A 26,222-nucleotide genomic window follows, 5' to 3' on the forward strand; every position below is an offset into this window, starting at 1 on the left:
AAAATCTGCTCTGGGAATGTCACATAGCCAATAAAGAGCCATTACTGAAATGTGCAAACTAGACTCAGCTTCATTATGTAGAACTAAAAGACTCCACATCCCTCCACATTCAGGGGCCAAGTAGTTTGCAGCCTTGACTTATAAAGCTGCTTTTACTCTTTACAGGTCGTTTCTTGAGCTCAGACAAAGCCCAACTAGTTGTATTTAATTCACTAGAATGCCATAAATTTACCTACCATGGCTGCACCCCTCTGCTGGCAGTTCTTAAAATTGTAGCATTATGGCAAGGTGATGTAGTCATTGTCAGAGTGGTTGTGCACCACTGCAGAATTCCCCGGTTGCTAGACTGGTCTTGATTCACAAAATAAACTCAGAGGGCATGTCCAGACAAGCGCACATGTGCAGTTTGTGCTGCCAGCCAGGCTCTAGGCAGCTAGCTCAGCACTGCTGCTGCCCTGGGAGGCCCTCAGGACCCCAGCTAAGGCTGCAGGCTCCCCAGCCTCTCCTACCCCACTCCAGTTATTTTGCCATGCACCAGAGCACGTGAGCAGGGGCATGCCAGGGGACAAATAGCAGTGGCACAAATAGATGCCACTGCTGTTTGTCTCATGGGCAACACGTGTCCCTGGACACACGCACTGGGATACACCCAGAGGTTTCAAATATGAATCCACCGTGTTACAGACATTCTGACCTGTTGTGGTCTTTCTGGCTGTGTCCAAACAAGTGTGGCCATGTGATATGTGGTACTACACATACATCTGCGGTTTGACCACGGTGGGGAGTAGGGTTGGATATCCAGGGGTCAAAAAAAGACCCACAAAAAGAAAAGTGGGGCAGCACATGCCACTCAAAACCAGAGCCTGGCCAGCCAGAGCCATGCTCCAGCTGTTGGCCGGGCTTTGAGCGGCAAGAATGCCATTGCTGCAGCCCAGAACCCCAGGTAAGGCTGGTAGGGCCAACCTAGTGCTGGCCCCAGCCTCCCTTACCTCATCCAGGGTAACCTGTCGCATGCCAGAGGGCACATGGCACTCAGGCATTCCCTGGGGACAACTATGGGCAGCCGCTGCGAGCTGTCCCCAGGGAACCGAATGTCCACACTTCTGTGGATGTGGCCTCTTTGCAACAGAAGAATTGTGCTAGTATTTTTCTGTTGTCAAAATCCATGTGAAAACTACAACCTGGCATTTTCCGAGGGATGCCTCAAGCATACTGGCTACTTTGTGCATGTTGTTCAGAGCAAAAGCAGCCTCACTGCACTATCCAAACCTGTATAGTTGCATAGTGAGAGCCAGGGCTTCGTATGATGTAAAACAGGGTAGTTCCATGAAGCTCATGGGCTATGCTAATTTACACCAGCTGATGATCTGGCCCATACTCAAACTGGGTGGGGAGATGCAATTTTCTGCACATAAATGTCAAAATTATGCTTTTCGATTTTAATGGGATTTTTTTTCTTGCAGGTGAGCAAAGGACTCTTATACAGATTTACTTTGTTCTAGTCTTGTACATTGTGAAGTACTGAAGAAGTTTGGCAGTAGCAACTTAAATCACCCTTGCATTTTTCAAGTTCTTTGCAATGCATTTCCCAAGGGAGAAAAATATTGATAATTTAGCATTCTTTTATCACTTTTGTACCATGTAAGGTAGACTTACTTTTTTTATTTATCCACGTAGAAGACTGTTCTCTGAGACAGTTATTGATGAATAGAAGTATTCTTGACTTTAAACCATTAAAGCAAAATGACATTTCAAGTCCCCTGTAAATTAGACTGCTGTTAAAAAAAAAAAAAAATTATAGAATCATTGAAATGAAGGTCGCCAAAAGGTCCTGTAGTCCATCCCCTGTACAGAAGTAGGATATGTATACTTAAACCATCCTTAATAGATCTCTGTCTAACACACTGTTAGGAACTGCCAATGAAGCAGATCCTATAACGTCTCAGATTAGCCTGTTCATGCACTTACCTATCCCTGTAGTTCAGTGTAGATTAAATACTTGGAAAACCTTATTGTCTTCTGCAAATTAAGCCAAACTCCAGTGGGCATGGCAAAAAACTGATCGCTAGCCTCTTTTTAAAACTACCTTTTGCATATTGGAAGTCTTTTATTTTTTCCCCCTCAGTCTTTTTATAGTAGGCCTTATTCTATAACCCAACACATTCATAAAAATATTGAATAGAACCAGATTTGGAGACAGACTTCTGCTAAGTAGTGTGTCATGGTAATTTGCTTTTTATTTCGTTTTTGCTCTTTGTTCAATTGAAAAATCAAAACCGATAAAAGATTTAGATTCTGAGTTTTAAAAAATGTATTCAGCATGTAAAGCAACTGTTTTTGCCACTGCAGACATTAAAGGGATGTTTGAATGCAGCAGTTCAGAACAAGATACAATCGTTGCTTGAAACCTGTCAAGGAAAGTATTTCCACCACTAAAAATGTTTGTGTCAGAATGGACCTGGTGATTTGGGCTTATATTTTCAGTACACGCAGCTAGGTCTGAGAGGAAGGAGGAGGAAACATTTTTTCTGGCAGGGTAATTGCAGAATAACAAGCAAATTCTGTCTACGGTCGCTAATTATTTTAAATAAATTTAAACTGCATGGAGCCCTCTTAATAATGAAGCCATTTTTTTTCTTTTTTTACAAAGCAGCTTCAGTGTAAATGGAAATGGAATTGAAATTGGCATATTGTGATGTATTGAAACAATTTGCAGCTTTCATCCTACTTCACTATAAATGTAATTTCACTACAGTCCTGTCCATGCAGGAAAAAAATCCCTTGAACTGAAAAGACCTGGAAGAACAGACCTTGTCAACATAAAATAGATTTTGCTCTTACCAGCCAACCATGATGGGCTGGGTGAGCAAAGTAAAAATGTTTTTAGAGTCCTTGAAAACTATAGAAATGTGTGTTCCAGCACAGTGGGTTGTTTGATGCACAACTATTGTTTGATGTACGATGTTTCCTTTTGGATGGTAGCTCATTTATGGTCGTAAGTGAAAGCCATTGGCATCACTACAAACTAGTTAATACCCTAATGACCACTTTGATCTAATGTCACACTTTGAATTCTGACCACTTAAACCCTGCACCTGGACATCAGCTTTTGCTTTTTGTGCATATACGGGAGTTCCTTAAACAAACCAGCCAACCTGAATCAGGAATGGGGATATGATGCATTCATGGGTTCGCTACTTCCTGGGTTTAAAAAAATATATATTTAAAAAGGAGTAGAGTGGTTGCATAAGGCCTTTCTATGGTGGTAACACTCCTGACCAAAATCCCCATTGATGTCTGGTGTCAGCATGCATGTGGCAATAGTTCATTATCAATATGTAGCTCATGACAAAATGAGAAATTCCCTTTTCAAGGTTTGTTTTCTTTGAATCTCACATAGAACTATGCACGCTGGACTGTGGGAGCCACGGAGTTTGTTCAAGAGGAATATGCCAGTGTGAAGAAGGCTGGGTAGGACCGACCTGTGAAGAACGTACATGCCATTCTCACTGTGCTGAACATGGCCAGTGCAAAGATGGGAAGTGTGAGTGCAGCCCTGGATGGGAAGGAGACCACTGCACCATCGGTGAGATTTTTAACTTAAACAAAAAAAAAAGTTTGAACATCTAATAGAAAAATGTCATTATCATCAAGTTAAATTTTGCTTGGGAATGGTAGAGAACAAATTCAGTAGGTACAGGTGCCTCTCCATTGACTTGGAACTCTGTTGGTCCCATAGAGTAGTCTCAGCACAGCTGTTATTTTAGATGAAACAATGTCATTGTAATAAGTTGAAAATATCAAAACAAAGTTATGCAGGGTGCATCCAACTGCGCATCTGGGCTACCATCCTACAGGAACTGGAAGTCACGAGCAAAAAAAAAAAGTAAAACTTAAATGACTTCCTTTAAACCTTCTCTCTTGCGGTTTAAATCCATCGTACACTAAATCTTCTGCCTTCACATCAGAGGAGTTAAATATTTTGCTTTGGACTATAGGTGGTTTTTGTGTAGCTGATTTGTAGCAATATTCCTAAGAAATTTAAGCTTGCAGATCTTTTTGGAAGTCCTCATTCAGATGTAATTGTTATATTTTTGAGGCAGCATTACATACTTTTTTGCAAAGCTTAATCGTCTTTCTTGTCAAAACAACATTAATAGTGTCTCAGGAACAGTCTTATTCATAAACATTTTAATTGCCTATGAGAGACTTGGGTACCTCGTTTGGAGGAGTAAGCAGTCCAAGCTTTCATATTTTGCAAATGCTGTGCCACCTACTCAGTTCAGCCATTGGTTAATCTGTTCTTCCATTTTTTAAAAGCCCAACACAAAAACCCTTTCTTGAACAAAATAATTTGCACATACAAGGAACTTCCTAGCATAACTTTGATCAATTTGGCTTCCTATAAGCAAGCTTTTAAAAGGTAATTCCACTGCTCCCTGTACATTTTTGCCATTTTAATGAACAGGGAAGGGCCACATTTTTCAGGAAATAACAGAAGGGCGGTGCAAAGAAAAAAGGAGCTGTTTATTAACAAAAGATAACTGCAGCTACATGTGTTTTCTTCAGTCACTGTTATTAACATTATAGGCGCTACTGTGAATGATGCAAGCTGTGCTGTGCATCCTGGTGGTCATATGGATAACAAAGATGAGCAATTTATTTTATCCAAAGTGGTAGGAAGAGACCTGATTGCAATAAGAGGGAGGCACTTTATCTTAACCAACAGATGGTAAACCATTAGCAAATGGTTTCTATATTTTCATTTTGGTACAAAAATTCAATCTATCACAGTTTTGTTTTTTTCTTTTTTAAGCTCACTACTTAGATGCTGTCCGAGGTAAGCTTTTCCTATCGGCATTGCAGAAACGTAATAAAAGGATACAAAAGTGTTGGGGATTGGGGTGTTTTTTGTTCCAGGTTTACTTCTCAGCATCCCTCTTATTTTACATTGCCAGGACAGAGGGAACGGACGACTATGGCTAGAAGTAGATAGAAAGATACATTGACAGGGCAAAAGTCTTTTTCTTTTTAACAAAATGTGTTTAACAGAATATCAGTCCATTCTGCATTCTTATCTCTTTACATTGTCACAATGCTCCATCAGAAGCAGAGATGTCTAACGTGAGCATGATTACAATGCTGCCTTGGCAGTTTGTTACCAACATCAATGTAGATATTTAATATAGCCTGGGAGGCAAGTCATATTTCTGCTGCCGGGTTTCCATTCACAAAATGGTGACAGCAGTGAGGATTTCCCACTACCAAACTAACTTGTACTGGTCCTTCCATTAGAACAAAAATGCTCCTATTGTCATCATCTGCAACCGGAGTCGTTTTAAATTTTGTAAAAGAAATATCCTTCTTTAAGGCTTGGGAGGCAGGGGGAAGGAAAATAATACATTTCAAAATACAGCATTGTACAGAACTTTTTGGGCCCTGGCACTTCAGAAAAGATGGGGACAAATTGGAAAGAGCCCAGCACAGAGCAACAAAAATGAGAGGCCCGGGAAGCAAGACTGAAAAGGAGTAGGAAAGGCCGAAAAGGCTTGGATTATTGAATTTGTGGAAGACAAGATGGAGCAAGGATTTGAAAATGGTCTCCAAATACCAAAGGTTATAAAGAAGATGGAGATAGACTGTTCTCTGTGAGAATTTAGGTTGGAGATTAGGAAGAGCTTTCAGCTCTGAGGGCACACGTTCGTTAATGCTCTTTAGGTAATGCAGATTAACTCCAGAACCTCCACTGTGGTGCACGTTAGCCTATTTTAATGGCTCCAACCTCCCCCCCCTGCAATGAAGGAGGCAGGGGAAAGGTTTATTTCTCCCTCCCTCCTGGTTCCCAGCAGCACGGACCTGCCAGGCATTTCTGGGCTCACTGCTCCAGCACCGGGGGCATGGCCAGATTTGGCAGTAGCCTCACGTGAACTGGCCAGGGAGGGGGTGTTAATTCCTCCCTCCCTGTCCCACCAGCACCGACCCGAGCCGGGGTCTGCCTGGCGGTCCCCCTCACTGCTGCAGGGGCGGGGGCACAGCCAGATACCAGCCAGCGTGGCCCCCGGGGGCAGGGGAGGGAGTTTATTTCCGTTTCCGCCCCCTCTGCCCCCAGGGAACTGCAGCCAAGGTCTGCAAGCCCTGACTGCCGCCACCACCAATCGCTGCCTGCATGGCCCCCTCCCTACCTCTCTGCCAGACACCAAAGGGAGAAATAAAATAACCCCCCTCCTTGCCCCCTTGCCTGAGGTCGCTGCTCTGGCCAGCCTCCGGCCATGCCCCCGTCTTTGCTGCTGGAGCACCGATGGGGGAGCAACCGTGACAGGTACTTCAGCCTCTTCCCATCAGGGGCAAGGCAAAGAGGAGTAGGCAGAGCTGCTGCAAACTGTGCGAAGCAAGCAGCAGTGGCACTAGGGGAGGTTTTGGCGGCTGTGGCCACCCCTCTGAGCCCCGGTGCCACCCTAGCCCCGCGCAGTCTGCAGCAGTTCTGCCTGCCCCGGCTCCACCCGCAACATGCCCCCCCACACCAGGAAGAGGCTTGCGTTGGGGCAAACCATGAGAGGGGCTCCATCCCCTATCGCAGTCGCTCCCCACTCCAGCGGCAGGGACAGGGGTGCGGCCAGAGGCTGGCCGGCAGGGCCCCCTTAGGCGAGGAGGCAGGGAGCGGGGTTATTTCCCCCCTCCCTCTAGCATCTGATGGAGGGGCAAGGAGGGGGCTTATTTTACCACTCCCCTTGCGCAGGGAGCGATCAGCGGTAGCCAGGGCTGGCGGGCCCTGGCAAAGATTGAATCAATTTAGGCTCTGGTTTTTTGAATGCCTGTCCCTAGCCATAAAGCCACTGAATTGCGTGCAAATAATGAATTTAATCTTCTGGCCAGTACATTTTAAAGCTGAAAATTGCCCTTGTGATCTACCCAGGAACATGCCCTCCACCTCGCCCCCAAACCCTATAAAATAATTGGCTCTGACGGCATATGTGGAAGATCATCAAGTTCAAGCTGTTTCAAACCAGAGATGAGCAAGTTCCAGAATCTCAGAGCCGACTCTGAGAGCGCCACGCCAGCCTCTCCCTCTCTTTTTATAATGAAAAGGATCCAAGTCAAGCACCCCTGCTGCTCACAGCTGTGACAGCATGGCATTGCGGGGAGGGGAGAGGCAGCATCTTTCCACTAGGCAGATGCCAGGAAATTTAGGGCATCATAGGCCATAAGCAACAGCTTAAATTCTACCTGGAGACTCATCGGCAGCCAGTGTAGATCCTGGAGCACTGGTGTCATGTATATTTATGTGATTAAAAAGAACAGCCGCAGTTGCAACAGTAAAGATTAACAAAGCAAAACAAAACACAAGGATTTTGGAAAGCAACCAAGCTTTAAAATGAGAATGAGAAAGAAACTTCCGTTGTGTGCAGGCTATTCCACATCTGCCTGCCGTAAAGTTTCTTGCACCTTCTTCTCAGTGTCTAGTGCATGCAGCTCAGGAACACAGCACTGGGTTAGACTGACCGTTTTTACTTAGTCCCTGTCTCTTCGGTCATCTGTTCCAAGGACCTTTTGCAACATCTCTGCCAGAAATGCCTGCAAACTGAGTCTTCCCTTCCTCTCTATATCAAATCTTTTCCCTTTGATAGTGCACAAGTGCACTGTCAAGTACAGAGAGGTATTGAATTCTTGCAAGTCGGCTGAGGCAAAGAGAAAGGACTCCTTTTAGAAGGGATGCCACTTGCAGCGTTAAGCTGATTGCTCAGAGTTATCCATTGTCCTCTGGCTCCCTGTGTGGTGTGGTAAGGATTTGACAAGCATCTGAGCTGGCACCAGACCATGCAAGCAGATGGACATGAGTGTACACATCCAAGAGATTATCTATCCGTCACTCATACAGGCATACAGAGCAAAATAGCTGGTTGAGAATGCCCAAACTACTATTGATTCAGAGTTTACGAACCTGCAGTCCAGGGGGTGATACGGTCATTGTTCCAGTCTTGATCTAGATCCATAATTTACCAAAAGAGGCAAAATATTTCCCGAAGCCACTAAAGGGCAAGCGTTTGTCCTCTTTGAACAGAATGTAATGTTATAACTAGGAAATGAGTCTGCACTGCAGTGAAAACTACCTTTTTCTATTCTTGGGGAAGTATTGTACAACGAATCAAAATAGGTTTCCCAAACCCTGGTGAATAAAGATACCTACAGCGTATAGAAATATACCTTTAGATGCTGCTTTCACATTTGATCGCATAGGTCTTGTGCACTTTTTTGGGTGATGGATTTTCGGTGTGAACAATACAGAGTGTCAATTGGGGGAGAGAAACGGGTGACATTTGCATATAAAGCAGGTAGGCATCTGTGCCTATACCCGATTTGTGTGTAGAGATGCTGTTTGCTCATCCCCATGTGACTTTACGTGCACAACTCCCAAGATACCAGATCTACATGCATTCAGATTGTAGGCACACCTTCCTATACAAGCTGTATTAGGAACAACTTGAGGTCTTTTGGTCAAGATTGTGAATGATATCCAAAGTAGATTTACTGTGCTATCATGTGCAAGTAGCCAGTATTATAGACTTTTATATATTGCTGTTGGATAGCTTATGACTTTAAAAAAAAAGAAAAATAAACTCCAGCATGAAGTCCTGTTCTCTCTGTTTTCTTTTCCAGATGGTTGCCCAGGTCTGTGTTATGGAAATGGAAGGTGCACCCTGGATCAGAATGGATGGCACTGTGTCTGCCAAGTGGGCTGGAGTGGCACAGGATGTAACGTTGTCATGGAAATGGTGTGTGGCGATAACCTGGATAATGATGGAGGTACTGAACATAGCTCACGTCCATATATTTATTTGTGAGTTCTTATGAAGTTCGGTTCCCTGAATTGCTCTCCTGTATCTTGTCCCTTTTATGCATTGCTTCAGTCACAGAAGCCTGATACGTCCACATCTCGGTCCTCTCACTTCTTCTGTTGGCTTCAGTGACTTAGGTTACGTATAAGAATGAGTAGTCGCAGGATCAGTATCTTATATGGGACGATCGCTTCTTGAATTGCCCCTGTCATTTAAACATCTGAGTGTGTTTTGAAAAAATATCCAGGTTCTTTTTTTCTTAAACAAAAATTAGAATATATTTCCGTGAAAGTGTGGTCTTTGAAATACTGAAAATAGATGGGTAAGGTTCAAGGTTTTCTATGCTAGGGGTACATTTTTTTAATGTACTTTGTAACCTGACCATAACATGGCAATGTGCAGTCAAAGTAGCCGTTCCACCTCTTCCCGCAATGGGTTAGTGTGTGCAGCCTGAATACTGAAGCCAATGGGCTCTGGTTTCATCCCAGGGTTTCATGGATGGGTAAGGTCAGAAGGAACTGCTGTGGTCACCTACTCTGACCTGCTGCATCACAGAAGCTTTGACTTCCAGGATTTCAGTACTGCTTCTTGTCCAGTAACTGCACATGAACAGTAACATACCTCTTAGAAAAACATCCCAACTTAATTTCTCCATCACTGTAAATCATCATAATCCTTGGTATGTTGTTCCAACAGCTAGTTAGCCACTTTGAGGTACTTTTTTATTTCTAGTTTGAATTTATCTAGCTTCAGCTTCCTGTCTGTGGATCTTGTGATCCATTTGCCTGCAAGATTGAAGACCCTTCTCCTGTCAGATTGCTGTACATGTAGGTTGTGATCAAGTCACCCCAAACCTTCCCTTTGATAACTGGACTGAGCTCCTTGAGGCTTTCCCAGTAAGACATCCTTTAACTGTTCTTTTGGCTCTTTTTCCAAATCCCCTCCCATTTTTCAACATCCTTCTTGAATTGTGGACACCAGAACTGACACAGTATTCCAGTAGCAGCCTCATCAGTGCCAAAAAAAAAGGTAAGACTCCTCCCTACTCCTCCGCACAAGTCTTTATTCAGATGCTCCAGGTTAGTATTAGTCCTTTTTGCCACAGCATTCAGCTGGGAGATCACATTCACTGGATTATCCATTATGATGCTTAGACATTTCATGAATCATTGCCACCCAAAATAGAGCCCCTGTCCTGGACATGTGCACTGCACTTTTTTTTTTCCTGGATAAATAACTTTACTTGTGGCTCTCACTAAAATACATACTGTATCTCCCAGCTCCCAGCTGACCAAGTGACTCAACTTGCTTTGTATCAGTGTCCAGTCCTCCTCATTATTTAATGCTCCCCCAGTCTTTGTGTCATCTGCAACCTTTGTCTTTCCAGTCATCCAATAAAAGATCATTTTAGGGACAAGCCCAGTCCCTGCAGGACCCCACTAGAAGCACCCCCGGTGGATGTTGACTTCCCCATGTACAGTTATAATTGGTACTGTACGGGCACCATCCTCTGAATTGCTAAATAGCCTTTAAAATTGCCACCTCTCTGCTTCAACCTTCCTTTTTTTTACCTTATTTCCAATTCCTCCCCCACCTACCTACCAATAACCTCCTTTCTTCCCACTCACTCTGCTTTCTAATCTTTGTGGCCTAATCTGCAGCTTCTTCACACAAGTCTCCACAGTTGGGATCACTACCTCCCATGCACTTTCCCATCTGTCTGGATCTCTCTCCCCTGCTGTCCAAGCCACTGACTCACTCATGTGCTCTCTCGCTCGCCCTCTCTTCAAATCTGTTCACAACAACCTTGTTCAGCATCTAATATATGTAAAGCATTTTCTGATACACTCTGAGAACTGGCTCTCTATAAATTTTCTTGTATTGTGATTCCGCATGCTTTATATTCTGCAGTAACACTGAGTTATTGAGAGAGTTGGCAGCCTTAACTCTAAATCTCCTTGAATTTGTCAGTTTAAGGCAGATACTTAACCTCGTTTTACTGCAGGTTTTAAAAATATATTTTTTATTTTTTTAATGGTAGCATAACTTGTCTGAGAACATCTCCATTGACATTAAAATTAGAGATAAGTGGGCAGAAAAATAATTTAATTCAACTGGCTACTACTGCCAAGCTAAATGTAACTCATTTCACTTCACAATCTCCATGGATTTTTTTTTATTTATTTTTTTTAATAAGAAGAGGGCCAAATCATATTTGCACATTTCAGGTTACTTCTCTTACTTTCTAGGGCCTGGTGTTGCATAAGGGTAAATCAGGAAAAAATCAATTTTGAAGTTGGTTGCATTGATGTTAAACCAAGCGTGAAATCAGAATGGGACCCCTAGAGTTCCCGAGTTTGTGTTTCTTGGTCCTTGGAGTGCGTTTCCTTGTTCTTACTTAAGTCTAGTTTTGTATGTTCTAAATCATGAGGTTTCCACCTAGAAAAAGCCTCATTAATCCTCATTGTCTTGAAATTAAATATTTATGTCTCCAGGCAGGGGGCTTAGGAAGTGTCCTGGGCTTCTGTTTCCTTAAGAAGAAAGACAGAGTTGAAGCAAAGTAACAGTTGTCGTATTTGGGTTTCAGTGGTGGTGGTGTTATATCGGGCAATTGACCTAATCAAGAATCAGGCCTTTAATAATGTAATCTAAATTCTAGCCGCAGATTCTGCTTAAGTAATAAAACAAAGCATTTCTGCTGGGAAAGTTTTCATTTTCACACTACAAAAATGAATACAAATGCATTCCAGAAGGAAATGTGACTGTTAAATTTTAATATAGGTGTAGAGAGGTCTCAGTTCAGTGCTTTGATACATATTGCTCTTTCTCAAGCTTCTTATTTCTGGTGAGCAAATGTTTTACATTTTGTTTGTAAAAAGATTACAATAGCATGTTGTGTATATACGCATGCAGGTCCCAGTCCTGCAAACACTTAATCATGTAGTTCTGTGTCCTGTGTTAGTGTGATTATTCCTAGTAGTTAAGTTAAATGTGTGCAAGGGTCTGCCAGATCATGTGTGCAAGTGTCTTATTACTTGCTTAGGACCAAAACTCAGCACTGATTGCATTACGGCGGGCATGTGCCATGCCTACCCTTGCCATTCGGTCTTATATGACCTTAATAGCTTTTCCTCCGCTTGTAGTCTTAAGAGTATGTTCACCTCCTTCAATCTGTTTCCTAAACACAAATAAAATAGACTTAAAATTATGACAGATGTACAGCTACATTGTTTTCATTCGCCCTTGTGGAGGACATCTGTGGCATGTTGGCAGCGTTTGTGGTGCTGGTTATATAACGCTGGGATTTCCAGCAGATGTCCTTTGCAGAGTGGAGTGTGAGATTACAGTCTGTCCTCCGCTCGTGTCCCTTCTCATCTTCTCTTCCTATTCTTCCAGGGTCATGGCTGACCTGATTTCAATTGTAGTTTTGTACGATGACCACCCCGCTCATTTGAACCCGTCATTCCCCTCCCTCCGTCCTGCCATGATTTTAGAGTTCTGTGGAAGCAACGAGAGCTCTGAGAAATGACTTGAAACGCTCTGTTGAACTCTGTTAATGCGAGTATCTGTGCTTCAGGCTTGAGGAGGCAGAACACGCTGCAACAGCAATGCAAGGGACTCAAAGGACACTCCCCTCTCATGCCCAGCCACACTTCACATGCTTTTCCTCTTCCATTTACATTGGCACTTCCTCTTAAGCTTGGCTGTGTAGCTGTTCCCAATCACTCCTTTGGTACTGACCTCTTCTTTTAAGTTGGTCTGGGTCTCTCTTTCTTTCATCAAGTCCCCATTGTTTGTTTTCTTCAATAAAAACACTGTGTACTGTAAGAATTGAATTACACTTCTACAGCTCCTGTTAGTCGCATTTTAGCCAGGGTAGCTCTTCCAAGCACACAAAAGGACCTGACTCAGCATAGCTTCTGCTCCGTGGCCAGTGCTGTTAAAGTATAGATGAGCATATCCATTGGCATTTTAATAGCATATCAATCATAGAGATGTTGAGTCCATATATAAGTAATACACTATTATTACATAACATAAATAATAACGATGGGCCTGGTTTTCATTGCTGCTGTGTTGCCAGAGCTCCCGTGGGATGCACAGCATTTCTGAAAACCGGGCCTGATATATTTTCTTTTCATTGCACGTTCAAAGCCAAACACCGTTGGATGCCACGGCTAACTAAAGGAAAATATCTAACAAAACAAACCCTATGAAGTCTTCCTCTGTGGGTGTATGTCGGTTCAAAATCTACTCGCGTCCACCCCAGTATTACCAGTTAATTACTTCACTGTTGTGCAGCATCTTGTAAATGAAATGTAAATTTAGATTTCTGCATACTAACAAGCATCGCAAGCTCATTACTGCTTAGTTTCTTCATGCAAGAGGCAAGAATTCATGTGACGGGTATCTTTTATTGGACCACCTGCATGGTTGCACTAGACAAAGACCAGCTTTTGGGTATCACAGTACCCTTCTTCAGGTCTCTGGAAGAGAAGCAGACGGAGATACAGCATACATTTCTTCTTTGTTTCTGTTTGCTCTGAGTCCTAACAACTGTAATTGGTTTGAACTGCACCCCCAGTGAGACAAAAAAGCACAGGAGCTACTTTGAGGCCATCTGAAATAAGTAAATGGGAAAAGAGGAAAATATTAGTTTGAACACTTCTGGTATTCAAACCATGGTGGTTCACCCATCTCTAACTTGCAGGCAGTGCCACCTCAGGTGGAAAGACAGCTGGATTCCCACACCTCCGTTTCTCTAAGTCCTCACCTAGTGATTATTCCTTATTGTATTCCTCAGGTCCTCCTCGCTTTGACTGCGTTCATTCTGTGGTTTATTCTGCAGCCTAGCTGTCCTCTTTTCAGTGCTTTAGGCAGCTTTCCAGCCACCTGCTGTCTGGATCCTTTCTAACCACTCCGCTCACCCATGAAAATCCAGTCTAGGGGCTCTGGAGTCTACTACAGGATCCCAGCTCACTCGCATGTAGTCACAAGGTTTGTTTCTAGCTATTATGGCTCCGAAGTTAGCCGTACGGTTTTAACCTGAGCAATAACTTGATAAATCTGCCTGTACATCTGAGAGGAGTGAACTGCCCCTGCTGCTCAGTGAACTGCAAGACCTAAAGAAAATAGTTTAAAATGTACAAAGCAGGCACCTCTTAACCCACACTCAACGTGGCCCGTTGAAAGGATTTGCATATCAAAATAGAAGGACTTTACTGGCTGACTTTGTCGTTAGCCCTCAAGAAATGAGCCTGCTGGAGCATTTCCAGGCACCTACACTAGAGTTATTCCTTTCGAGCCTTTGCACTCTGGTTTCTCTGACCTCCTCAGCTCTGCCTGCGGTCTTTTATTATTTACATTTATAGACTGGAAGATTTGTACTAATTGTAGAAGCACATTAACTCTGCAAGAATATTAGTTTCTGTGATGTATCCATGCCGGCATAAAATACAAGAAACTAGGGCTAAATGTAGAAACAAGTGAATGGGCCCAGAGCTCCTCGTGGTAGGACCTGTATGTCTGATTTAATTTATGTTCTTTTCATTAGCTTTTATGTTAGCAAATAGGATGACTCTACAGTTAACAAAATGCCTTTTTGTTTTCCAAATGGTGTTTTATTTTCTTGAGGATGTGATATAAATATTAATGTTTTGCGGTACCTATAAAATTCAAGTGTGATAAATAGGAAAAACATTTTCTGCTTGGTGCTTGCCCCAAATGTTGTATAATTTGCTATTCTTAAAGTAGAAGACATAGACAGTCGGTAAATAGAAGTGTTTCAGCTTGCTGAATAAGCATTTTGGACTGCACTGTGGTCTCGAGTTAGAGAAGGCATTCTCCATAAGATATTAACACAATTTCAGACCCTCCGCTCACCCTCTGTACTCCCCTCATGATAAGATGGAGCACCTTACCAGAAAGGGAGCAATGAATTGGGGAATGAACTGGGGAACCCATGGCTCTGTGCCCAACGTGACCAGCCAGCGGAGGTTGCCTGCGGGAGTGTGTTGCATCCCACGTGTGGTTGCACTGCTCCCATCACAGAGCTTTTAAAGACTACGGATTTCCCTCACTTCATGCATTCCCTACATGCATTCCTAGAAAATGGCACGTGACTTGAATTCACGTAAAGAGAACCCACTTTACAATGTAACAACTAGGGATACGTTCCAAGACCTCGACTGCACTGACCCCCAGACCCATTTCCACCGCTTTTACAAGACAATTTTGGTACTCGCCGACAGCAGACAGCACACACAAGCACAGGGCGCTATCATCATGGGGATGGCAGCTACAGAAACGCGCGTTGCGGACAAGGAGCGAGGAGCACAGAGCCACGCAGGAGACTACATTTTGGTGCGTGTCACTCCCACAATGCATTGCCAAAGCAGCTGACTGCAGGCTTCCACCACAGCGATCGCATAAGAGTGAATTTATCTCTCATATAACAAATTTTTGGTATAAAAAGGGTCATCACATAAGAGCAAATTTACACATACAGAACCCGCATAAACCTGTACAGCAGAATCATATCTTCAGTAGGATACAGATGTCCTGGAAAAGTTAATCTGTGTCACTTCTAGTGAATCCTGGGGATGCTCATATAGCATTCATTTAGTAATGTTTAAACAAGCCACTGTGTTAGTGAAGATATGTTCTTTGAACAACTTTTTGTGAGATCTTGATGAAAAGCATTAATGGATACAATGCCTGCAGAGGCATGTCTGAAAGGATCACTCCCTCAATAAAGTGAGGGGAAAAAATCACCTCCCAGATTCTCTTAGTTACTGTGATGCCAGGGGACAGTGTGTCTGAGAGCAGAATCTGGCCTTTTGCTTTTGTATGCTGTGCTTTTTGCTGGGCGTTTAATTATTTAGGGGTGTTTTAAGTGTTGGTTTTGCCCCAAGTTGCTCTTTGGGGACTGTGTTACAGGAGTCGTGCCGGAGTGCTTTGTCTGAAGTATTTACTGAAAATATAAAAATTCCCACTCTGTCATCACTTCTCCTATGCCAGACTTAAGTATCCACAGGATGTGTAAGCATGATGTTTGCTAGGAGTACTCTTTGCATTTTGAGGAGTCTAAACCAGAATTACTGGCTTCTTATTCTACAATATTATATACTAGACTGGCAGTCGTGCTTCACTGCTTCTTACATTAAAAGAAGCAGCAGAAATGCTAATAGCAAATCCAAGTCATTTACACCTCTGTGATACATTTAAGTTTGCCCATCTGCTGTGTTGTCCATTGTGATAATTGACAGTTGAATCTTCAGTATACTGCATCTCCCACCATACGAATTACAAGTTTTGCTGTCTGTAACAGTTGTCTCTCTGGATTTAATAGGAACCTTGCTGTTTCTTAACACATAGAGGGGCTTTTAATAGTCAGGTCCTTGTACTTACCAAAATGATGATTGATTGATTTGTTTGGAAAATAATATATTTGTCATGTTTACGAAGTTGGGAGTTAAGTTAAACTCTGGAGTGTATAAATAAGGTTGCTGTCCTGTTTTTAATTAGACTTTGGAGAGCGCTGGCTTCTTGAAACTGCTTTGCTTTTACTGCACGTGTCAGGTGAATGTCTATTACCGCAATTGTCCCCTGTCATGTCACTTGAGATGCCACATCTCTCAATCTCCTCCATAAATTGTACGTGCACATTAAGACCATTTAAAATTCTGTTGTCCAATCTATACGTTGGCTTCCAGGCATCAAAAGAGTCTCTCAACCCTTCTGCGTTTTCTTTTCTCTACGTTCCTTTTTAGAGTATACACATTCTCAGTTTTAGAAGCAAACAGCAAGTACCATTGAGAAAAAGATCCTCAAAACTTTTTCTTGAAAGCGGCAGGGTCTAAATTTTTGGGGGAAAAAACCTGCAAATGTAGGAATGAATCCTGCAAGCTTTTGCCATGGCTTCGTTCCTGCTGTGTTAATGAGCCCAGAGAGATCTACAGTCAGGCAAGGTGGTTTGGAGTGATGTCCCATGTGGCCAAAGTCTCCAAAACCATGTCAGAGTTAATGACGCACTGTAATAGAGCTAGGTGATTTTTGTTTTGGCTTGGTTTGGTTTGAATAAATAGTAAATTTCTGAGAAATTAGATTTTATAAGGTGGGGCAAAGGAACCTGAAACATTTTGCAAATTCAGGTTCAATTCAGCATGTCATTTTGCCTGAAAAAAAGTGGGGAGAGGGAGAACATATTACAAAATTAAATGTCTCATTTCAGGAAAGCTGGAAATGTTTGTGTGCTTTGGGTTGCATAAAATGTTTTCAACTGATTCAAAATTATTTTTGTTTAGTTATGTGTTTCACTAACTAAGCTGAAAAAAAAATCTGTTTCAGTTCAGCCCAAACACTTCTTTTCCCCCTGTTTCTGAGGTTGGCTGCCCAACTGGAAAAAAAAACAACCCTTTATTCATCCAGCTCTAGGATATAATTGCCACACCCGTTCAGCAATAGCCTGGATGCAAGTGAGCTGTATGGGGACACAGAGCGCATGATGTTTCTTAAGCTTCTGCCCGTCAGTACTGCTGTCCTGCAGTCCATTTCTTCAGAGCCTAGCCCCTTTCCTCTACTTCATTTTCCTTGTGATTGAGAGGAGAATTAAAATCAGAATAGAATATCTCCTCATTGACCAAACAGTAAAAGTAGCCAGATGGGAAAATAGATTTTATTTCTATAGTGACAGAAGCCACCAGTGTTAATCCATCACCTGAAAAGCTCCTTCCTTTGCAGCGTGACAATTGCTTTTTTCTCTGCTTGTATTTGTGCCTATGTTTTATAGTCTTGAGAGCTAAAAAAGAAACCGAGTCGGTGAAACCAGGTGGAGACAAAACAAACACAAGACACTGCTTTAAGGACAGCAGAAATCCCACTCAAACTGAATCTTGGTAAAGACATAGTCATTCTCGCTTTGCGAAAAGCATGATGAAAATTGAGTCTGCTTGGAAAACTGGGAAATCATTTTCCTTTAGCTTGAATTCTTCCTATGTGTGCTCTGAATGCCAGGCACTTGTTCCCAGGTAGGTGACCTGTTGATCAGAACAACAAAGACTAAAGAGAGCAATTTATTTTCGTATTTATTCAGGCAAAACCTCCATAGGAGCCAGTGAGAATTTTGTCAGAGAGAGGATTTTCAGGGCATTTAGATAGCATGTCCTTTGTATCATTTTGAAACCAAATTGCCATAGAGAATAGTCACTTAAAGCACATCTTCAATCTCAAATCTTTCTATGAATTTTAAGTGATTCTTTTCTTGCACAAATAGAAGAATCAAGCTAGTTCACTTCCCTTCCCCACTCTCCCTCCCCCTCCTGTATAAACTTGTCTACAGGGGAAAATTAGCCAGACTTTCTACTGTGGCAGAAGCTATCCTCCTACAGAAGACCTATTAATCTGGAGCAAAAGTGCTTTTTTTCAACTTAGTTTATTAATTTGCTTCCCAAGCTTATTTAACAAAAGCTGTTTGGGTCAGTTTTTCCCATATGGACAAGCTCTTAGCTTCCACGAATCTGCCTGATTCTAGAAAGGGAGTTCTCCACCTCCAGCCTAAGCAGCAGATGTGGCCCACAAGGCCATCTCATCCGACCTCTGGGTCTCCACAGGTCTGAAAATTTGGCGACGGGGGAGCAATGGCAACCTGAGTTGCTGCTCCCCTGCTGCTACATTTCTGGACAGCCCTGGGCCAACACGCAGGGTCGAGCCCCTCTGTCATCCAAATGGTTAGTCGGCATCTGTGCTCCTTTAGGTTGTTTCTGCTGGGAAGAGGAGCTGATGATGAAGCCCGTTTCTTCTTGGGTGCAGTCTTGTTTCTTTATAAAGAGTACATAGGGTCCAGTTTTCCCCTGAGCAAAGGAGAAAGCAAACAACAGGCAGTATTTTTTTTTTTTTACTTGTTCACTCTCTCTTTCTGCCTACATTCACCCCAAAAGGCTGGGTGAGTTTGTCAGTACAGTTTCAACAATATTCAGCATGACCAATAAATACCATTCATTCCTTAAAGACATCTAAATACCTTAAAGCTGCTCCAAAAAACACCAGGGTCCACCAAACAGGTGCACCAAGCTGCAGCTCAGGAGCAGGGTATTATTACTAGCTGTTTACAGGTGTCCTTGGGGCATCTTCTCAAGTCTAATCCATCTAGTTCTCCAGCTGCAATGGAAAAGCTTTCTTAATATATTTTTGCTTAGCCAAGCAGTTCATTTGTTCAAGGACAGCAAGGAGTGTCAGATTCCAGGTATGTCCATTTCATCATCCGGGCTTAGGTTTTATGAATAGGCTTTTGCTTCCCTTGCTCAGTGAATATTTTATACTATTATTTATCGAGCACTCATGCAGTGCTTTATGCTCCGTTAAGCAAAGTGGGGCCTGCCGAGAAAGGGTTCATAATCCAAGAGCCTTATGCGGTACCTGTTAAAGTCTGTGTCAAAACTTGCATTGCCTTCCATAGCTAGTTGCCTTAAGGGCCTTTGGGTTTATAGGCATCAAACTGTAAAGTGTTGGTGAGAACAGGATGTGAAAAGCCAAACAATGAAGTCAAAGTATCTGGCAGTGTGCTGATACCATAGCAGTCCAATTTGAACACAAGGGAAATCAACCCAGTAAAGTGGTGATTCAGCATTCATAAAGACTAGCATTGCTAAAAATACAAATAAAAAAATGTCACTTTGGGGGCATACGGTGCCTTGATCTTATTTCATGTGCATTGATTCATCTGCCAGTCCAAGCGAGTTAGCAAATGGTGAGCCACGAAATGTATGTTATCTGTGAGAAGGTGTTTGTAGATTATTATTTTTTTTTTTTTTACTCTTATTAAATCTGACCTTTTAAAGTATCATTCACAACCTGTATCTGTTGGGTCTGAGTCTCAGCCCTCCCTTGTTTGCATGCAAATAACTATGTATGCGGTTTAGGGCAGTTAGAGATCTAACTGGTTGATTAATAGAAGCAGATTGGCTCTGAGGTGCTTAGGCACAGAACTGCCATTGACTTAAGTGCAAGTTGGGTGCTTGAAGAGTTTTAAAATAAAACTTGCACCAGTGAATAAATACAGTTGCAAAAATTTACATGTAAAATAGAGACTCTTTGAGGAAACTTAGCCTCATTTGTCTTATTTCCCTAACTGAAAATTTGAAATGGGGGAATTGCTTTGCCTTGATTCGCAAGTTTGCGTCACATGAATACTAATGGAAAAGCATGCGGTAGAAAGCTGGAACTTTAAGCTCTTGGGGGCAGGGACTGCATCAAGCATCGTATATCTGCAATGCCTCGTACAAAAGAAGTCTCAAGCCCTCCTGGATTCAGTTCAATATAAGTAAAAGTACACGCTGGTGAAGCAGCCTAAAGCATTAAGAAAAAACATAGGCCTAAAAAAATGTAGGGATCTTTAATCAGCAGTACAGTTTTCTTCTCTCATCTGAACAATAATGAAGGCAAGTCATAGTCTTTCTTAGAACTTGGTCCACAGGGTCTCTTGATAGAGATTTTGTCAGGTGTAATGGGCAATGCTTATAATTGGAGAGGAAGATACCTCCTCCCTGAAGTCTGTTTTCAGCTGCTTTGCTGAGATTAAGCCTGTATATCCTTCTGAATGGCATGATTAGGTACTTGCTGTCCCCTGCCTGCTAGCAGGTTTCTTCTAAACATCATTCTGTTTTCTGAACTTCGCTTTCTCCTTTTTCAGACGGCTTGACAGACTGTGTAGATCCTGATTGTTGTCAGCAGAGCAATTGCTATGCAAGTCCTCTCTGCCAAGGTTCACCTGATCCCCTTGACCTCATTCAGCATAGCCAGCCTCCCTTCTCTCAGCATCCTCCACGGCTCTTTTACGATCGAATCAAATTCCTCATTGGGAAGGAGAGCACTCACGTGATCCCAGGAGATATCTCATTTGATAGCAGGTAAGTTTCATTTGTAATGAAAGAGCTTTCTGAACAGTGAACACTGTGCTGAAATTATTTTAATAGCAGAGCGTTTGATACCAAAGTTCTCTTGGAAATCTTTTCTCTACATTACTGATGTCTAAAAACTAATGAAAAGAATCATAAACTATTTTGAGGTTCTGGCAACTTGGAGCTTGCCCTCCTACAGTGCTAGCTCTGACCTCCTAACCTGTAGAATTTTTTATAATGGTTTGACTATCATAGGAGATAAAATACTCTGTTGTCTGGGAACATGAGAAATAATGAATTGTTATCATTTCACAATTCTGCCCTGCATGTGAGAGAGAAACCAGGGACAGGAAATAGGAGACTGGGTTGGACTCATCCGTGCCTTATCCAGCCAGCTCCAACAGAGTTTAGAAGCTTGTAATGTATGTACCTAAGCGTACGTATTTTCCTTATTCTTGTGACAAACGCCCCATAACTTGATTAGCAGGTGGAGTCAGCACGTATCATTAAAAAAGGATACAGTTTGCTATTTTACTCTTTAACTGTCATGCAACTGGAACAGTGTGATCTCCGAAATGAAAGTCAGTTCTAGGTACTTGTGAGGTTGTGGTGTTCTTTAACAGGAAAGTAATATGAGAACAGGGAGGGGCAGGTACAGGCTCAACAGACCCAGTTACGAATATTTTACTTTTGGAAAAAAGTGAGTAGATCTGAGATATAGAGGCAAATAAGTCTTCATACATCATTTCACCCTAGGAAGCTGTAACCAACAAAGAGGTCCACAAATCTCCTTACATCACCTAACCATATTCAGGCCACTGTCTCAGCCAGAATGTTAGATAATTCAACCCCCAGTAATATGGATGCTGTTGGGTTGGTTTTTGTTCTTTACATAGACATGGTGTGTTCGCGGCAAACATATCCGCACACAAATTCAGTGTGCTCTCGTTTGATGTATTGCTTTTTAATAATGTAAATATGTAAACAAAATCTTCATTGATCCGAACTACCTAAACATTTAATCACGATGAATAATGCAAGAGGGTGTTATAAATATGTAGAACAATGCTACATGAGCTGAAGTGCACCTATATGGCAACCCCAGGCCTTTGCTGTGTAAATCACTAATAAAACAGTGCTCTTGTACCCAGTGCAATATCCTGGGCTGCACATATGTAACATGGTATATGACTGTTTCAAACAGAAATCTTTAAACACAACATGTCCCTCATCGAAACAACCACAAGAACCAGAAGGTGAGCAGTACGGTATTTTGGACAATATCTTGTGACGTTAGAAATGCTAGCAGCAGGGTTGCATGCAAGTAATCAAACATGGTTCATATAGATATAAAGAGCTAATCTTTTCAGACTGTTGTCATTGATACAGTGTAACTTGGATTTAAACATCCTCACGTTTTACCTGGCATCTAGAGGGCTTTTGGAGTGTGGACAATAATGGTGGCCTGTTTCACAGGCACTCCTTAGTAGCTAATGGAAGAGGAGAGGCTACATAAAGCTTTAGGGGACAGAATTATCTCTCCAGTAGACCAATAGATGCTCTATTGATGATTGATGGCTTGCTTTTAAAAAAATCTTCACTGGCATGACAGTGTTCCAGCATCATCCTCTGCACAGTCTATAGATGATTTGCAGTCATTGAATTAGAAATGTAAAGAAGAAAATGTTCAAAAGACTCCTCATTCTTACCATCTGAAACATTTTTTCTTCTGTAGCATCTGGCAGATCTTGCCCAACGGATGTCATTGACGTGCTAGGTAAATTGGGCACAGATGCCTCATTCAGAGGCTGACTCAAGATCCAATGAAGTACTATTTTTTTTTTCACAAAGCAAATCATGAGGACTCAGATCCAACTGCACTGGCAGAAGGAGGGTGAGGCTCTGAGGAGACAAGGCTTCATCATCATCATCTTCATCATCATTTAGCAACAGCATCCAGTGGTGCCCTAGAAGTGTTTAGGGAACTTCTTGGTACAGATTGGCATAGTCTTTCCAGGATGCTGCAGGCCAGTAAGGAGCTGATGAGCTCCTAAGTCTGATATTGTTAAAATTTGTCAGTGTCTTGCTTAAGGATCACAGAGGAACAGCTTCTCTGAGGGGAGCATTGGCAATGACAAGACTGTAGCATGACAACTCTTACAGCATCTAAATGCTTCAGTTTTCCGTGGTCCTGTTTTTCTACGTACAGGGTAAACAAATGCCCTACTTGGGATTTTTTTTTTTTATGTTTTTCTCCTGGCTGGCTGAAGATCATGGGCCTGTTCTGATACGATTACAGCTGTTAGCTGTGATCGATACCACTGATCATCAGGTCCTGGGGAGTCAGCGGGAGTCCTTGGGAGGAGCAGATGGAAATCTGTCGAGCAGCTCTGTTTCTCCCCATGAAGTCTCAAGCAGTAATGGTCCCCTTGTTGATGGTCCTCTGCTGTGGGATTCTAGCTGGTTACTCTGCCCTGTTCAACAAATGTATAAGACCTTTTGGAGAATTAGTGAGGAAACCTGGTTTGCAGTGTATATAATGCGCTGCCTGTTGTTTTCTTCACTGTTGGTTTATGTGGCTCAGTTCAGTGGTTTACTGTCTGGGTGGCACAGAGGACAGATGAGAGCTGAGTAAGTTTCAATCCAAAGACGGCCAACTCAGGTTGGCAGGTTGGGGATGACAGCCAGAAAATACGCTTAAGATGTCTATACACCAGACAGAAATTGCTTGCTTGCCTTGTGTCCGCCTTCTTTAAGGTCCAGAGTCTTCTTACATACCTGCTTAGCTTTAGAGGATCTTGTCTGAGCAATCACCAAGGTGTCTTTCCTTTTCCATTTGTATCTGACTGTGATTTTGGAGCGGGGGGGGGTGCGTGTTGTGGATACGGTCTCACTGTTGTTTCACGCCTTTCACTTGCTCAAGATTGGACCACTGCGATGTATTCAGCTTGGACTGAAATCTATTCTGCAGCTGGCCTTGGCACAGACCGTGCCAGCTGTTTCTTCTAAGAGTATGTTGTTGTTTTGCATCAAAACTTTACTTGTTACCTGTAAGTGTCCACGTTCAGCAAGGAAATGTGTAAAGGGGGTCCCAGTAAATTCCTGGCACATGGAAATATACCTGTTTACAGCAGGAATGGCTTTAGTGCTTTATATTTAAAGCGTACAGTACCTTAAGCTTATTAAGCTACTTTGCCTGCTTTGTTTTCTTTTCTTTTTTTTAATGCACACAGCTGGCCCACGCTATTTGACTCATTGCAAATTGCCTACAAAAAATATGTTCCAGTGCTTGGCACTAAATTAATTACCCCCTCCGAAGGCTGCTCAGGACAACGTTGTCTGCAGGAAGAAATGAATGTACTTTACTTGTCCTAAACTCACTGTCTCTGAGCGAAGATTTTAATCAGAAATACACAATATAATAAATGACATTTTGGGGGCAACGTGACGCTTGTGAATAGGCCCAAACTTTCTTAAGGAAGTACCTCACGAGAAGTACGAGGTTAATGTCACAGTCTGAGGTGCCCGATGAATACTGGAAGTTTAAAACAGGAAGAAAATGACACAGAAGAACAAATACAGGGTAACGGAGAACGGTGATGGAAAGACAAAATACTTCTAGAACAGTGAAAGAATGCAGCTAGAATGATTTATATGGAAGCGTATGGCTATTTTAAATTAGGGATGTCATACAAACTGGCTGATGGCCAAATGAAATCCTCAGTCAAGCGTGGACTGACCCAGGAAACGTGTACAAAGAAATCCTACTTCTCTTAAGCCACCGGTAACCACTGTGCCTCCTCTCAAAAAGCAACTGCTCCCTCTGGAGTTGCAGATTTAATACAGCCTGCTAAGGGAGTAGAAGCATTTTTTTTTTAATGTATTCGAGGAGACTAAGGTAGCTTATTCTCAAAGACGCTTTCCTCCCCTTGTACAGGATGCAAAAACAGAAGACAGGCTCTACAGCCCCTCTCAAAAATAGCTAAGAAGTTACTGCACAGTGAGAATAGCTTTGACTCCCGAGTTAAAAGTCATGTCCTTATCGCAAAAAAAACCCAACGATGAGCTAAAAGAAAGGCCTCACGCTCCTGGTTATTAACCCAACATAAGGAGTGAAAAATGTGCAGGGATGAGTGTGTGGAATAAATGTTAGAAGGTGAGAATGGAAGAAGGAGGCTGCAGCTCTGGAGACACTGTTACACGACAAATGATGGAAATAGTAAGAGCGTCAGGGGGGTCTCAAACCGAGTCCTTCCGAAATAGGGTGAATATTGAAGCCTGCGAAGCATGAAATGGCAGGTGAGTGGAAAGTGACACCACTGCAGGAAACGGCTTCCTAAAAGCTCTGATAAAGTCAAGGTCCCCTGCAAATAAGGCCCCTGGGGACCACGTATGCCCTGCAAGTGAACTGTGCAAGGTGACCAGGCATTTTGGAAGGAGAGAGAATCTGCCTGTTTAGTGTTTGGAAGGGCAGGGAAAGGGAGGTGGTTGTTTCATTTTCTTTGGCTTGGTGTTTTTAACCAGAGCCCAGGTAGATGTAATGCCTATCCAAAATAAAGGAACTGCAAAAGCTTAAAATGCATGTGATCAACATAAAACTTGAAACTAATTTTAACCAGTTGCTATTATTCCAAGAGGTCCTGTAGGTCCTGGTAATCCAAGAGAGAGGGCCAAAAAAAGGAGGACTCCTTTAGTGAGAAAAGGATGATAAAAAGACAGTAAATAATGAGGACAAATGTAGCAATATAAAGAAAGGCTCAGAACATTTAAAGTCTAATAGATTACAAAGACATTTCAATACAGATACATGTAGAATAATGAGTTTTATGAGTCTTTATCACATACTGTAAATGTGTGTGGATCATAAAATACGTTGAATAAAAAAAGTAAGAGTTGAAAGATAAGTCTCTGAACATCATTTATGAGTAATGAGAAGCAAAAATGAATGAGTGGAGCAAAAGGAAGACAATAAGGGGAATAATGAAGACTTTGATGAGTTGTTATCACAGAAATCTGCATGTTTCATAAAATATGAAGAAGGAGCAGAGTCAAAAGGCAAGTCTGTGTGTGAATGAGTGAACAAACAGAGGAATACTGAAATAATGCCCAGAATAGTGATGACTCTGAAGAAACTTTATCTCATAAGTCAATGTGCTTTGTAAACTTCAGAAATTTGCAATAAGAAAAGATTAGGAAGAGAAAAGGCAAGTTGGCAGGTGCCTTATGAGAAAGCAATAACAACTAGTAATTGTTTTTTTCCAAGAGATCTAGAAGTAATTGACTCTAGCGCAGTCTTTATACGAACAGGGGCATGGTTCTGACAACGATGTAACACCGCTGTTTTCGGAGAAACTCTTGGGTTTTGCCAGCATGAGATCAGATTTAGGTGCAGATTGTCTACATGAACATACAAAATGAAACAAAGCTAAAATTAAATGTATAAATACAATTGAAAGAGAAGTCAGGTAATGGCAACACATCACTTCTTAAG

General features: G+C 42.3%; 1 protein-coding gene across 2 annotated transcripts in view; it reads left to right on the forward strand.

The window, feature by feature from the left end:
- TENM1 (teneurin transmembrane protein 1) overlaps positions 1-26,222 on the forward strand; it is a 503,051-nt gene that overhangs the window by 361,637 nt on the left and 115,192 nt on the right. For both annotated transcript variants that reach the window (XM_019540172.1, XM_019540173.1), the window contains 3 exons: positions 3,401-3,586; positions 8,656-8,802; positions 20,524-20,740. In XM_019540172.1, the coding sequence (XP_019395717.1) occupies positions 3,401-3,586; positions 8,656-8,802; positions 20,524-20,740 (550 nt within the window). The remainder of the gene's footprint in view (positions 1-3,400; positions 3,587-8,655; positions 8,803-20,523; positions 20,741-26,222) is intronic.

This window comes from Crocodylus porosus, unplaced genomic scaffold, assembly GCF_001723895.1.
Source record: "Crocodylus porosus isolate Cpor-Errol unplaced genomic scaffold, CroPor_comp1, whole genome shotgun sequence".
Taxonomy (NCBI): domain Eukaryota; kingdom Metazoa; phylum Chordata; order Crocodylia; family Crocodylidae; genus Crocodylus; species Crocodylus porosus.